Source organism: Myxocyprinus asiaticus, chromosome 19 (assembly GCF_019703515.2).
Source record: "Myxocyprinus asiaticus isolate MX2 ecotype Aquarium Trade chromosome 19, UBuf_Myxa_2, whole genome shotgun sequence".
In the NCBI taxonomy this organism is placed as follows: Eukaryota; Metazoa; Chordata; class Actinopteri; order Cypriniformes; family Catostomidae; genus Myxocyprinus; species Myxocyprinus asiaticus.
The window spans coordinates 41,205,521-41,219,710 of NC_059362.1; the positions used below are offsets into that span (position 1 = coordinate 41,205,521).

The 14,190-nt window shown below is 37.2% G+C and overlaps 1 protein-coding gene across 11 annotated transcripts in view; it reads right to left on the minus strand.

The window, feature by feature from the left end:
• The window catches only part of LOC127409939 (MAP/microtubule affinity-regulating kinase 3), an 87,255-nt gene that overhangs the window by 14,746 nt on the left and 58,319 nt on the right, over positions 1-14,190 (minus strand). For all 11 annotated transcript variants that reach the window (XR_007892065.1, XR_007892066.1, XM_051644934.1 and 8 more), the window contains 7 exons: positions 11,860-12,096; positions 8,866-8,985; positions 8,034-8,133; positions 5,955-6,067; positions 5,620-5,770; positions 4,004-4,215; positions 3,593-3,696 (listed from right to left, as the gene is read on the minus strand). Coding sequence is in view for 9 of the 11 variants with exons in the window: in XM_051644934.1 (XP_051500894.1) it covers positions 3,593-3,696; positions 4,004-4,215; positions 5,620-5,770; positions 5,955-6,067; positions 8,034-8,133; positions 8,866-8,985; positions 11,860-12,096 (1,037 nt within the window). In the remaining 2 variants the exon portion in view is untranslated. The remainder of the gene's footprint in view (positions 1-3,592; positions 3,697-4,003; positions 4,216-5,619; positions 5,771-5,954; positions 6,068-8,033; positions 8,134-8,865; positions 8,986-11,859; positions 12,097-14,190) is intronic.

Below are 14,190 nucleotides of genomic sequence, written 5' to 3' on the forward strand. Positions count from 1 at the left end.
ATGGCAGGCGAGCAAATAAACAGCAGTGGGATGGATCAGTCATAGTACGTTCATAACAACAAAGCAGAGTAAATCAGAGATAAACAGTGAGCAGAGAAAAAGCAAAGAATAGAGAGAGTAATATGAGATATTGATGCGTCACGATGGTTGACTAGTCAGCCAGCAACTGACAAGTCGATTAGTCGATCTTGATTATATTTTCAGGCCTGCAGCTCAATATTATAAATAAAAATCAATAACAAAAAAAGTCAACAACGAATTTCATTGTTGATTAGTTGGGTCTTTATTAGGGATGTCCCAAAACGATACTGCTCATGTACTTGTGCTGTGATTTAATGAGATAATTACTGTATATAGTTTGCATGTGCTGCATGCTTCAAAGTAAATAGATCTTGTTTTAAGAATGTTTGAATATAAATGTGAAGCCGGCTGCTCATACCAAGGAGCTTTCATACACCATCATGAGCATCGCGTGCTCTGTAGCAGCTGACAGTGAGCAGATGCTAATTCACTATGTAGCACGCAGAACATACGGACTACATATTTATTTAATGGAATAGCAGCCTTTTGCGTTTTAATAATCACATTAGGAGATGAGAAAATACTGTCAAAATCACACAGAAACGGAAAGGGCTTCACCCCAAAATAAAAACTTCAGCCAAAATAAAAGCTCCATATAAATGGGGAAAAAAGTATATATATCACTGCTGTATATACTTATGTAATATTCACGGTAATTCTACTTTTATTATTATTACTCCTCCTCCTCCTAAAAAAATACTACTAATAATAAATCAATAGTTATTGTATTATTTTTAAGCAATATCTCACATCTGTGATGCTCTGCTGTGCAGAAAATAATTTGACAAAAATAACTCCAATGTTGTATTTTTGATTGTGCTGTGAAGTTCTGTATAAAAATAGAATATTTTGTAAATTACATGTTCTATTTTCATTTGATTACAGTTTTAATAAATTCATTTAATTAGACACCATTTTGATGATAAAAGTGAAACAAAACTGCTGAATATGGCATAAAAAAAAAACAGATAAAAAAAAAAACCAGGTATTTCTATCGGAAAGAACTGAAAAGGAAGCATCGGTACTTGTACTCCAAAAAAATGGTTTCGGGGCATCCCTAGTCTTAATGATATACACTAGGGATGTGCGCGACTAGTCGACAAAACGGTTCTGATGCTGCTAGTCGACACTGGAATTACTAGTCGGTTAATATTTCCCCCCATTAAACTGATCAACATTTTTACACCTTTACGTCTGACTTTGTATTTTTACAGAGGCTGTGCTTAAATTACTGTCATATTAATGTTACACATTTTAAATAGAATTAATAATACAAATATTATTTTAAAAAAGAGGATATCTGGAGCAGATACAAAGTTTCATTTCACCTCAGGCTACACGTGCTTCTTCCCTCTCTCACTCGCGGTGTCATCTCGCTAGACCAGCAAACTCAGCAAAGTAGTTATGAAATCACTTCGGTGGTGGTGCAGGAATCGGATTTCCAAACGTTTGAAAGTCCTTATGGATATTTTCACATTTGAGTCTTCTTTAAATCTCTGCATGCTAGTATGTTATTTTTCCGCTGTGCAGATTTTCAAGCGCAGGATAGCCACCTCAGGTGAGTCAAGTCCCGTCTTTCACCGGACCATGTCGACGTGTTAATTTTGCTCATCAAAAAATTTATGCTTTTGAGTAAGTAGCCTAGTAAATGACTGTTTATTTTCAACGAGGTGCCGACTGCTCAATGGGTTAAACTATCTTTTATTCTGTGTGCACATCATGTTTATTAGATTTACTGTAGGCTACATCACAGGCCTATTTGTTCTATCCTATGGCTACTTTTTCCCCACATCGTAACTGTTATTGGTTAACGTTCTTTACCGAACAGCTGTCATATTAGATCAATGGCTATGCACAACTGCACGTCGTGAAATACACGCAACTTTTCAGCGCATTTTTTTCTATATTTAATGTCATGTTCTATATTTAATGTACAATGATCATAATGCAAGGCGAGCACGTCGCAGATAAATGCCCCATTTCAGTGGAATTTAGCTTCAGATTTGGAATAGATTAAGTATTTTAAATGGGTCACATAAACCAATTTTTTGGACTGTTTTCTGAAGGTTGATTTCTTTTAAAACTAGTCGACTAATCCAGTGGTTCTCAACCAGGGGGCTGGGACCCACTAGGCGGCCTCAGCACACTTCCGAGAGGGGCTCAAGTTGACTTAAAATGTATTTAAAATAAGAAATATTAAAATAATTCAACTTAATTAAAATGCTAAAAAATACTTTAAGATGTATGCCTACAAATTATAAACAGACTCTTTCTGAAATGTCTAGAATCAAAAATTATCCATGAATAATTATTTTAATCAGACACGTCTAGTTTCGGGCAAGGGGGCCTTCAAATATTGTCTTGGACAGTGGGGGGCCTTGGAGTCAAAAAGGTTGAGAACCACTAGACTAGTCAACTTCAAAACTTCCATTTAAACGTCATTGAAATTAGTCGTTCAGCACATCCCTAATACACAGAGAACCTTTATCAGTGACATCACTCTGCAGTGGTGAAAATGGCCCATTTCTATTCAACTACAGTGCTTGGAATCAAAGCATTTGATCGCAACTTTACATTGTAACCTTTATATTTTAAACCATTTTTGCACACAATGTTTATCATACATTATAAAAACTTCAATTTGCACATTGTTTGGAGTGCTTTAATTAGCGTGCCATGCTTAGCTCTTAAACAGTTCGCACGATAAAATCATCTTGGAAAGGAAGTTTTTGATGTAAAAATTGTCCAACTTTTAAAAACTTGTCGTCTCGAGACCCCTGCATTCTTTTTCATTCCATTACGTTCCGTCTAGCTGTTTTTGAACATAAAAATGTGTCTTATGTAAACGCTACCTTAGAAATGCATCTCATCAGATCAAGTAAATTCGAAACCAGCAACCAATAAAACAGAGCGTCTTTTCGACTAGTCATGCAGGGAACCCAGTATGAAAATATGTAGTTTTGCACTCTAATACGGAATTCATGGCCTGTTCTCTTGTGTCCTTTGTGGTCTGCACGGCAAAACTAAGAGGTTAAGCTAACAGACTGGCACAGTGGGGTGACCCTTCTTTTGTGTGAGATGTAATTGTCGTGAGTCAGAGCCCTCTATGTGGGTAAAGGCCCTGAACTCAAAAGTGTCTAATTCAAAGGCTGTCTAATTCGAAAGGTTCATTCAGATCACGTCTTATGCCTGTAGGCGTCTTCTCTAGATTAACAGATTTTCCACCAGCCGATGCATACATCAACATATTCATCATCGTTTAGACAACACGATTACAATTATATGGACTGAAATAATTTTTTCCCACTTAGTGTTTACGACAAATACAATTTGCACTGTACATTTCAGTTTGCTGGAAAGATTCTAGAAGTGATTGTTTCCCAATGAGCAATCTAACTATTGCCAAATTATTCTGCTTATGAAATGTTCATTAAAACAGTACAACAGTGGGTTTGGTGTTGGAGGGAGAGTCACAACCTTTGACCTGAAAAAGCGAGTTCACGTGGCTCACCTGTTCTCTTTGCCGTTCTGGATGACGGAGTGGCGGTCCGTGGCGTTCCTCTCGCTACAAACATACGTGTTTCTTCTGGTCATACCGCTTGACACAGAATTGCTCTGTGGAAATACAGATTCCGGCATTGTAGTGTGAGTTTTGTCCACTGTTTAATCAACTGGATTTTGAAACAATGGCAGAGAATACACATGAATTGACAAATTATTCTTCACTGAAAACAGACATGTGCACACTGAATAAACTGACAAAACAGCGAATGGAGTTTGCATGTTTAAACCGTTTATGACCTTTCCCGATAGAAGCACATTGTTTAATTGTGAAGCTTTTTAAACATTCTAAGAATCTTGAAAAATAAAATAAAAATAAAAATCACAATTCTTGTTTCCAACTTTGCCTTGGCTTACGTACCGCAGGGACACCGGTGCTCTTTTTGCGGTCAGGAATGTCAGACTTGTTTGGGTTGTTGGCGTTGCCCAGCATCGGGCTCGGAGGGGCTATTCCACGGCTTCCCGATGAGCTGGACTTCCGTGCCTGTGCAGTACCCTCTTCTTTATGGTCACTCTCTGCAGAAGTGGTTTGACTTCTCTTTGGGTGGCCGACTGAGGGAATGGCTGGTCCAGCTGTAAATGGAGAGATAAATAAGAATAGAGATTAGTCAGGTCTCAATACATTTAAATGTACTTTATAGTGTCAGAAATGAACTTTCCCATTAAATTAATAATTTATCTAAAAATGAAAACGCTCCCAAGGGCATTTTTTTACCTTGATGAAGGCATATTTTTATAATCATAAAACATTCTGTGCCATCCTTTTATTACAAATACTCCAATTTAAAGGAATATTCCGGGTTCCATACAAGTTAAGCTCAATCGACAGCATTCGTAAAATAATAACGATTAACACAAAAATTAATTTTGACTGATCCCTTTTCTTTAACAAAGCAAAATTCTGGGTTCCAGTGAGGCACTTAAAATAGAAGTGAATGGGGGCAATCCGTAAATGTTAAAATTCACTGTTTCAGGGGGCCTGGGTAGTCCAGTGGTAAAAGACACTGGCTACCACCCCTGGAGTTCGCTAGTTCGAATCCCAGGGCGTGCCAAGTGACTCCAGCCAGGTCTCCTAAGCAACCAAATTGGCCCAGTTGCTAGGGAGGGTAGAGTCACATGGGGTAACCTCCTCGCGGTCGCTATAATGTGGTTCCTTCTTGGTGGGGCGCGTGGTGAGTTGAGCGTGGATGCCGCGGTGGATGGCTTGAAGCCTCCACACGTGCTATGTCTCCGTGGCAACGTGCTCAACAAGCCACGTGATAAGATGCGCGGGTTGACGGTCTCAGACGCGGAGGCAACTGGGATCCTCCGCCACCCGGATTGAGGCGAATCACTACGCGACCACGAGGACTTAAAAGCGCACTGGGAATTGAGCATTCTAAATTGGGTGAAAAAATAAAAAAAATAAAAATAAAAATAAAAAATAAATTAACTGTTTCAAAAGTGCAGCCACAAGACGTAAACAATATGAATAAATCACTTAGTATCCATTTCTGTTTAAAGTTAAAACTTTGTTGCCATGATGATGTAATGTCAACAAACCCTAAAATGACTGTAAAACTGACAATTTAAACAACTTTACAGCCTAAATAACACACAAGTGTTAACAGAAGAATTAATGGAAGATTCACATTTCTGCCTTTAAACCCTCCAAATATTGGCCTCATTCTCTTCCATTGTAAGTGCCTCACTGTAACTTTGATTTCTGCTTATTTTAAAGAAAAGGACAGATGAGTCGAAATTATTTTCTGTGGTAATCAACATTATGCCACAAATGCTGTCGATTGTGCTTAACTTGTATAGAACCCAGAATATTCCTTAAATCAGTTTATTAAAATAAATTCTCAACTTGAATAAAACTGTCTTGTTTTTTTAGGTGATAAAGTAATATGTATACCTAGGTATGAATATCCAGGGCATTTTTGCACATTTCTGACCATGGTACCTAGTAAAGATAAAGAAAAAAAGTGTGCTCACCCTGGTCACTATAACGCCGCTGTTTCTGATTGGAAGAGATGGTCCTTTGGACTTTAAGGTGAGATGGTGATTGGCCGTTATTGTGTTCACTGTTGGGTCTAGCCTTGGCTAAAGACAAGTTACTGCTGGAGCTGGAATCACTCACCTCCAGCTGTGAAAAACAAAAAGTGAAAAATTAGACAGAATGACACAGTTGTCCACCTTGGAAGAACTTAATGCAGCCTGGTGCCTTGTAAACAAAACTCTCATTCCTGGTCGACTGATGTGCAACCTTGACTAACTTAAAATATCTGAAAGCCAGCCAATCAGATTTGACAGTCTGCGAAGTGACTCACCTCCGTGGACTTCCTGCCTAACAGCAAGTAGGTAGCTGTGATTTCATCGTACTTCATTCTGGTTAGAGATTCATGGATCTCTTCCCGGGAGTAACCCATTCCCACCATGATATCTGCAATAATAAACCTTATTTAGACTGATTAAAAACAGATCAACGTAAGGACACTGTAACCAGCTCATTTTGGATTGATTTTTCAAAAGCTATGGGGCAGCAGGAGACCAATATAATGCCCATAGATACAGTACTTATACATACAATATACACATACTTTATATAACACAATTTAATAATGAGACATACATAAAAACGAGACATTCATTTAACTGCACACAAAATTAACATTTTTTTTTTTTTTTTTTTTTTAAACTGATAGCTGTCGGTAGATTTTGGAACTGACACAGCAGTTAGGTAACACTTCTATTTATCAGCAGATTAAAATGATCTCAAAATGGCCAAATATCATCAATTTTGCAGCCCGTCCAATATATCTGTCTTTCACTAGTCAAAACAACTGTGCACTGGTATCATTTGGAAAATTGGTGCTTGCACAACAATTTTTAGTTTCCCTGGGGAAAAAGAATAAAAATAAAATTTTAAAACTACAATAAACAGCTCATTTCAGCAGATTAAACAACTCTCAATCACTCTAAAGGTTTTCACAGTGTCACGGTTTTTCATGCTAGACTAAACATGACTGCTTCAGCTCAACTGAACTGTTCCTGCACTAGCAGTAAACTCTGTTAGGAACATGGGGCTCCGATCAATGGAGTGTTTGAACATGAACAGAGAGCCGTGCCACAGCAGTGGAGTGAATAAAGCTTGTCTGACTAAAGCACTATCGACCCCTGCACTCTGCTGAAGGCCAGTGAAGATACCCAAAGGCATGATTACCATTACCAGTGTCACATTGAGGGAAGCATGCTAGGCGAACGGCTTCTGTGCAAGCTGAGCACAAATGTTTACCACCACACACACGCAAAGGACATTAAGCCAAAACATTTATATCTCTGACTCTCCTGTGATGGCACTCTTGAACCATAAAGTCCTGGCTCATCCCTATTAAAATGTTTTTTTGACAAGAGAGCCAAAAGGATCTTATTATGTCTGTACATTTGAATTGTTTCATCCATACAGACTGAGTCAAACTGTTGTGATTGGTTCAGGAACACAATAAAAGCAACAAGAAACAGTTTAAACTGAAGTGTGTCATTTCTGCCACACTAGCGTCACCAAATGGAAATTGCAAAAATAATCAGTGCACTGTTTAAACTCTGCAGGAAAGTGGCTTTGGCGGGATATGACTCACTCACAGAGGGAACTGAAGTGCTCCTTGAAACAACCACACCGTCTTTTTCCAGAGCAGCCTGTATTTCTCCTGAGGTTACCTGTGGGGTTTTTCTTTGTATCCCGAACAATTCTTCTGGCAGTTGTGGCTGAAATCTTTCTTGGTCTACCTGACCTTGGCTTGGTATCAAGATATCCCTGAATTTTCCACTTTTAATAAGTGATTTAACAGTTCTGACTGGCATTTTCAAGGCTTTGGATATATTTTTATGTCCTTTTCCATCTTTATAAAGTTCCATTACCTTGTTACGCAGGTCTTTTGACAGTTCTTTTCTGCTCCCTATGGCTCAGTATCTAGCCTGCTCAGTGCATCCACGTGAGAGCTAACAAAATCATTGACTATTTATACACAGACACTAATTGCAATTTAAAAAGCCACAGGTGTGGGAAATTAACCTTTAATTGCCATTTAAACCTGTGAGTGTCACCTTGTGTGTCTGTAACAAGGCCAAACATTCAAGGGTATGTAAACTTTTGATCAGGGCCATTTGGGTGATTTATGTTATCATTATGATTTAAAAAGGAGCCAAATAACTATGTGATAATAAATGGCTTCATATGATCACTATCCTTAAATAAAATAAAATGTTTTGCATGATCAGTCATATTTTCAAAATCAATGCCAAAATTTCACAATTTCTGCCAGGTTATGCAAATTTTTGAGCACAACTGTACATACACTGACAGCATGTACTGTATTTATGTGAACAAGTAATGAAGGTTCATTCCATACCAATTCTCTTCTGGTCTGAGATGTCGAGTTCTGGCTCCACAAAAGGTTTGAGCTCGTCCTCCTCACTGCCTGCATTAATCCATCGATCCTTCATGATTTGCTGTAACAGACATACACAGGGTTACAGGAGAGGTTATGCTAATCTACTGGATCATAAATATGCAGGATTATGCAGGAAACAAAATACAAGTTTTAAAGTGGGGCAGCTGAAAAAAAAAAAAAAAAAAACATGAAGGTGGAACAGATCATTACTTAGCAATAACACAGTGGTGTACAAAGTAACTCAAATTTTTCACAAACATGTGAAATTTGCCTTGTGTTCTAACCAAAGGACTTTTTTGTCTGTTTTTTTATTTAAGGTGAAATCTGTTATTTGTGTGCTCATAGCACCACATATTTGAATTGCAAAAAGAATTACTTCTCAGGTTTCCAGAAAACCCCTGTCATTGGTTGAACAGAGTCAAAGTTATGTCGGGCTGGTACGCCCGTTAAAAAAAAAATAAATAAATAAGCGCCACAGAAACCTTGTTTATATGTTTAAACGAAATGGTTAAAACCCCCTAACACTGGGGGTGCAATTTCCCTGGGTCTCTGAGAGTTAAAAACAGGGTGTTTCTGCGAATTAGCTTTTAGACTCCTGTTAAATTAATGAGGGTAGAAAGAGCATGCTGCGATGAAAGAGTGCTCCCTGGGCGAGGGTTTTGATGGAGGGAGAAAAGAGGAAAAGAGAGAGGACAACAGATGCTTGGTTGTGTTTGTATGGGGAACAGGACAGAGTTTTGTGTATTCTCATACATCAAGGTATATTTAAATTTTCACAATGATTTCTCACCTCGAGTGTGCCCCGCTTGACAGGGTTCAGCACCAGGAAGCGTTTTAAGAGGTTCTCACAGTCAGTGGACATGTAGAAAGGAATGCGATACTTGCCCCTCAGTACACGTTCTCGAAGTTCCTGTAGGGTATTTATAAGTACACAGAACAATGGTTAAAAAAAAGGAAAAAATGCCTTCCTATTTAGTTTTTTTGGTTTATCACAAAACAAGATTATAAAATTGATACCTCTCACTACAAATGTATGGTTTGTGCAATTTTGCCAGTACAAACTAGGGCTGCTCGGTTATGGCAAAAATCATAATCATGATTATTTTGGTTAATATTGAGATCACGATTATTTAACACGGTTACTCATTGACTTTGGAAACATCATGAATTTATTGAACTTTTAAAAAAACTTGTCTTTTTAACAGTGGATTTCCTTGAACTTGAAATGTAAACTGTTCTGTGTAGGGAAGGAGGTTATTGTCATATGGTAATTATTTTATGTTACGTATGGTAGACAAATAAAGAAAAGCCTCCATCGCCATCATTAACAGCAGGGATGCTCACACTTCTATGGAATGAGATCTACTTTTTTTCCTTATGTTATTGAACCAAGATCTACCATGTACAATAAAGGCTACAGATTATCACAATACAATAATTTCAGTAGTCTGTAGTGAAATCTGATGATTCTCAATACTAGCTTCAAAACCACAACAAATAAAAACACTAACTAATATGTTAATTATGGAAGAATGGTTTCAAGTTCTTAAGTAATTATTCAAGACTAGTAAACAGTCAGTAATAAAATAACAATAAAAAACAGCAATGAATACAAATAGATTAAAAATAATAGAACAAACAAATACTAATTTTTTAACGGCTTTAAAAGGTTTGTAACATCAGTAGGCTTCAAGTATTCAAGTCAACATTCAGAATGAAATGCAACATAAAACTACTACTGGTCTTCACTGTTTGATTATAATACCTTAATACTTTTTAAAGTTACTAAAGTTACAAAGTCAATAGCAGTGAGTGTTTTCTTGTTATGTTTGTATGATTATTATAATGACACACTACACTAGATGGCAGCAGATCTATTAACTTACATTTATACTTACAAGTCCAACATTTGAATACAAATCTGCTTTTTTCTCTGCTGTTTACGTACACTTTAGACATCACTCCCTGTGTTTACGTGAATACCTCACCAAGACAGGCATTTTAGCGGAATTTTGAAATGTATTTGACAGTTCAGGTGCGCATTAGCGAGAGGGTCCTCGCTGCAGACTGCAGCGCGATGACGTAGTTGATCTAATCTGTGTAGTGGATTTTGGTGACATAGTGGATGTTTTGGTTTTTATGCATTACAGTGAGTATATTTACTTAGTATTAAAGTATTACACTGAGACATTTGTTTAGCTTAGCTTTTAAAAATTTTCATAACCATTGATTTCATAAATTACATTTCTGTGGGTGAAGAGGAAAAAAGGAAAACAAATATCTGAATTAAGCAATATACTCATACTACTCACTATAATGTGCTCCTCATTTTAACATCTCCTCCGCTGTACATAATTGCGAAGGGGTGAATTATTTGTATTTGTATATTAACATGTATTGGTCAAACTTATGTTTGACCAAGTATGCAAAAGTGAAATTAAAATGGTAAAGTGCTCCTTGAAACAACCACACCGTCTTTTTCCAGAGCAGCCTGTATTTCTCCTGAGGTTATCTGTGGGGGGTTTTTCTTTGTATCCCGAACAATTCTTCTGGCAGTTGTGGCTGAAATCTTTCTTGGTCTACCTGACCTTGACTTGGTATCAGGAGATCCCCAAATTTTCCACTTATTAATAAGTGATTGAACAGTACTGACTGGCATTTTCAAGGCTTTGGATATATTTTTATATCCTTTTCCATCTTTATAAAGTTCCATTACCTTGTTACGCAGGTCTTTTGACAGTTCTTTTCTGCTCCCCATGGCTCAGTATCTAGCCTGCTCAGTGCATCCACGTGAGAGCTAACAAACTCATTGACTATTTATACACAGACACTAATTGCAATTTAAAAAGCCACAGGTGTGGGAAATTAACCTTTAATTGCCATTTAAACCTGTGTGTGTCACCTTGTGTGTCTGTAACAAGGCCAAACATTCAAGGGTATGTAAACTATTGATCAGGGCCATTTGGGTGATTTCTGTTATCATTATGATTTAAAAAGGAGCCAAACAACTATGTAATAATAAATGGCTTCATATGATCACTATCCTTAAATAAAAGACAGTCATATGATCAGTCATATTTTCAAAATCAATGCCAAAATTTCACAATTTCTGCCAGGGTATGCAAACTTTTGAGCACAACTGTATACATATATATATATATATATATATATATATATATATATATATGGGAAATTTAATGCGTTAATTTCTATGATTAATAGTTGACTGTTTAATGCTTCAAAAAATATTAGCGCAATTAAAGCATAATAAACAGTCCTGGGCATAATAAACACAGGAGCGGATTTACTGTACGAAGAATGGAGACTTCACCCGCAAGTGGCAAACCATGGGAGAGGTACGGGCAAGCTGCCGTATCTCTTCGCATTGCCCGAAAACGCTCACTCACTGTCACCTCAACCAGTTTCAGAAGCGAAACCATGCGAGAGACCCAGTGTGTGCACGATACAGACTGAATGGCAGCCAGAGAAAATAATAGTTTAGAGATTTTAAACTTCAGTATAAATCAAAATCTGCATAAACAGAAAGCAAGCTGCTGACAAAACGTGTCGCTTTATTGTACCGCAGTTTCTCAGTACATGATGTTTTTATCATTCTACTTTACATTGTACCATAACAACACCCCTTAATCATAGAAAAATTACTAACTCATTTCCTCTCGTAGCTTACTGCTTTTGAAAAAAATCACTGATTTCATGCAGCACGAGTGAGTTGGCTGTTGTATATTCTCTGTGAAGGTGACCTTTTGGGGCTGAACACACTAACCTTTAGATTCTGTCCATCAAAGGGCAGCGATCCACTGACCAGCGTGTAGAGTATGACCCCCAAACTCCACACGTCCACCTCTGGCCCGTCGTACTTCTTGCCTTGGAAAAGCTCGGGGGCCGCATATGGTGGGCTGCCACAAAACGTATCTAGTTTGTTCCCGATCGTGAATTCGTTACTGAAGCCAAAGTCTGCGATCTTGATGTTCATATCTGCATCCAGCAGGAGGTTTTCTGCCTGCATTAAAGAGCAAGAGAAGAGTTAAAAAAAAAAAAAAAAAGAGTGAGAAAAGGAGATTGAAGGGGTTTCTTTTTGTGTACATTTAGTACTTTGGCTGGGAGCCTATGATTAATAAAATAATAAAAACTCACAAAACCTGTCAAGAACATGTCCGGGTCAAATTTCACCCTTAAATCTAAAAAAAGAAACGGAAATGTATATTCTGCTTAAAGAAAATAAAGAAAGCCTATTTTTAGGACCACCATGATTTTTTGCATTTCACCCTAAACTCTGTTTACTGGCAATGAAAAAAAAAAACAAATGAAAAAAATGAAAAAAAGAAAAGATTACTATGACAATGTGCCAAAAAAACCCCAACAACATTATTTTAATTATAGATTATTTGTACACATCATAGTAGTATCTGTTGCACTTAATATATGGTCATTTAAATAATAAAAAAATATATATATATTACAGTAAATGTAAAAAGGACCCGTTTAAGTTTAATGAGATTTTAATTAGAGCTGTCAGAATTAATGCGTTATCGCATGTGATTAATTAAAAAAGTTTACTGTGTTAATTTTTCTTAATCACAATTAACGCATTTACTGTTAATATGGAATAAACACTGGTGTGAAGGGCATAACCTTTGTAATGTGTCTGCCTGGAGTCATTACACTGACGTACACTTCACAAACAGTGACAGCGCCAGAGCCCTTCTAACAAGATGAGCCTACAAGCTTAGCATACAATAGCATAACGCGGCGGTCCCATTGACATTTTATGGGTGGTACTGTCGTAATACTCTATGATACTCTATAATAGAGCCATGGAGGTTGTTATTTCAGTAAATAGAAGAATCTCCGACAGCGCTTCCCTGTCAGTGATAAAATGATGGAGAAAGGAGCTCTTAGCGATATTTGATGTACAAAACAACCCCATATGGGACTTGTAAGGTGCATTTTAATTACCACAGAAGCAAGTCAAGCCTTAACTATCACCAAAACGCAGAATGAGACATTTTGTCTGGAAGTGCTTTTCAAGGTGAGTTCAAAGACTGATGCTGGCGTTGACGTGAATCAAGAACGCAGCTTTACGATTGCTTTAACAAAGAATTACTTCACAGCCTACCGGCAGATTAATATTGCGGAGGATTAGAGTTTAAGAGATTTAATACCCATTGCAATGAATATGCAACCCATGGGGACTAGTTCTTTCAATCAGTCAAACTACCACTTAGACTTTGGGAAACGTTTAATGTTACTTGAATTGGTGCTATTTTAGTGCATTTCATGTGGAAGGCTTTGTTTGGAAAATGTTAATAATGCATTATATTGTTACATATTGTTTTGTTTTCTTTCCTAAGATGGAAGTAAATGCATTTTGACAAGAAAATAAAGTATTTATAGTGTCAAATTTCAGCACTTTCAAAATCTGTGATTAATCGTGATAAACTACTAAACTTTATGTGAGTAAATCGCGATTAAACATTTTAATCAACCGACAGCACTAATTTTAATACAAAATTCCGTATTACAGTAAATTTATACAAGATTTTAATAAAAATACTGAATTACAATACAGAACAGTACATTGTCTTGAAGCAATATACTGTATATATAATTGTATTTTGATCTTGGGGTGAAACTGGACCTGGACATGTTTTTAAGTGATTCAACCAAAAACACTAAAAATGTTGTGCGCGTTAATGTAATCCTGCAAAGATGCTCCTTACAGTTGCTCCTTACTGATGGACAAATTGAAGACGGGTACAGAGAGTGAAAGATACAGCACATAAATAAATAAATAAATAAATAAAAAGACCAATCTTTCCACCTGGCTTCCCTTACGCGAGTCATTTAGACAGCTTCACTCTGACTCTGGCCCAAATCCTCATGCATCATTTAGAGAGCAACAGTCTGGAAACAAAGTGTGTAACGGAGCATGGAGACTCGGAGGGGGGAAAGCAGATGTAAGAGAGAGCGAAAGAAGCAGGGGTTACGCTCCATGTTCTGCTGCTGTCCTGCTGATGTTCTTCAGAGATCAGAGACTATTTGTTTCGATTATTTGGTCCGAACCAAAAATTCAACATTTCTGGGAGTACAGTGG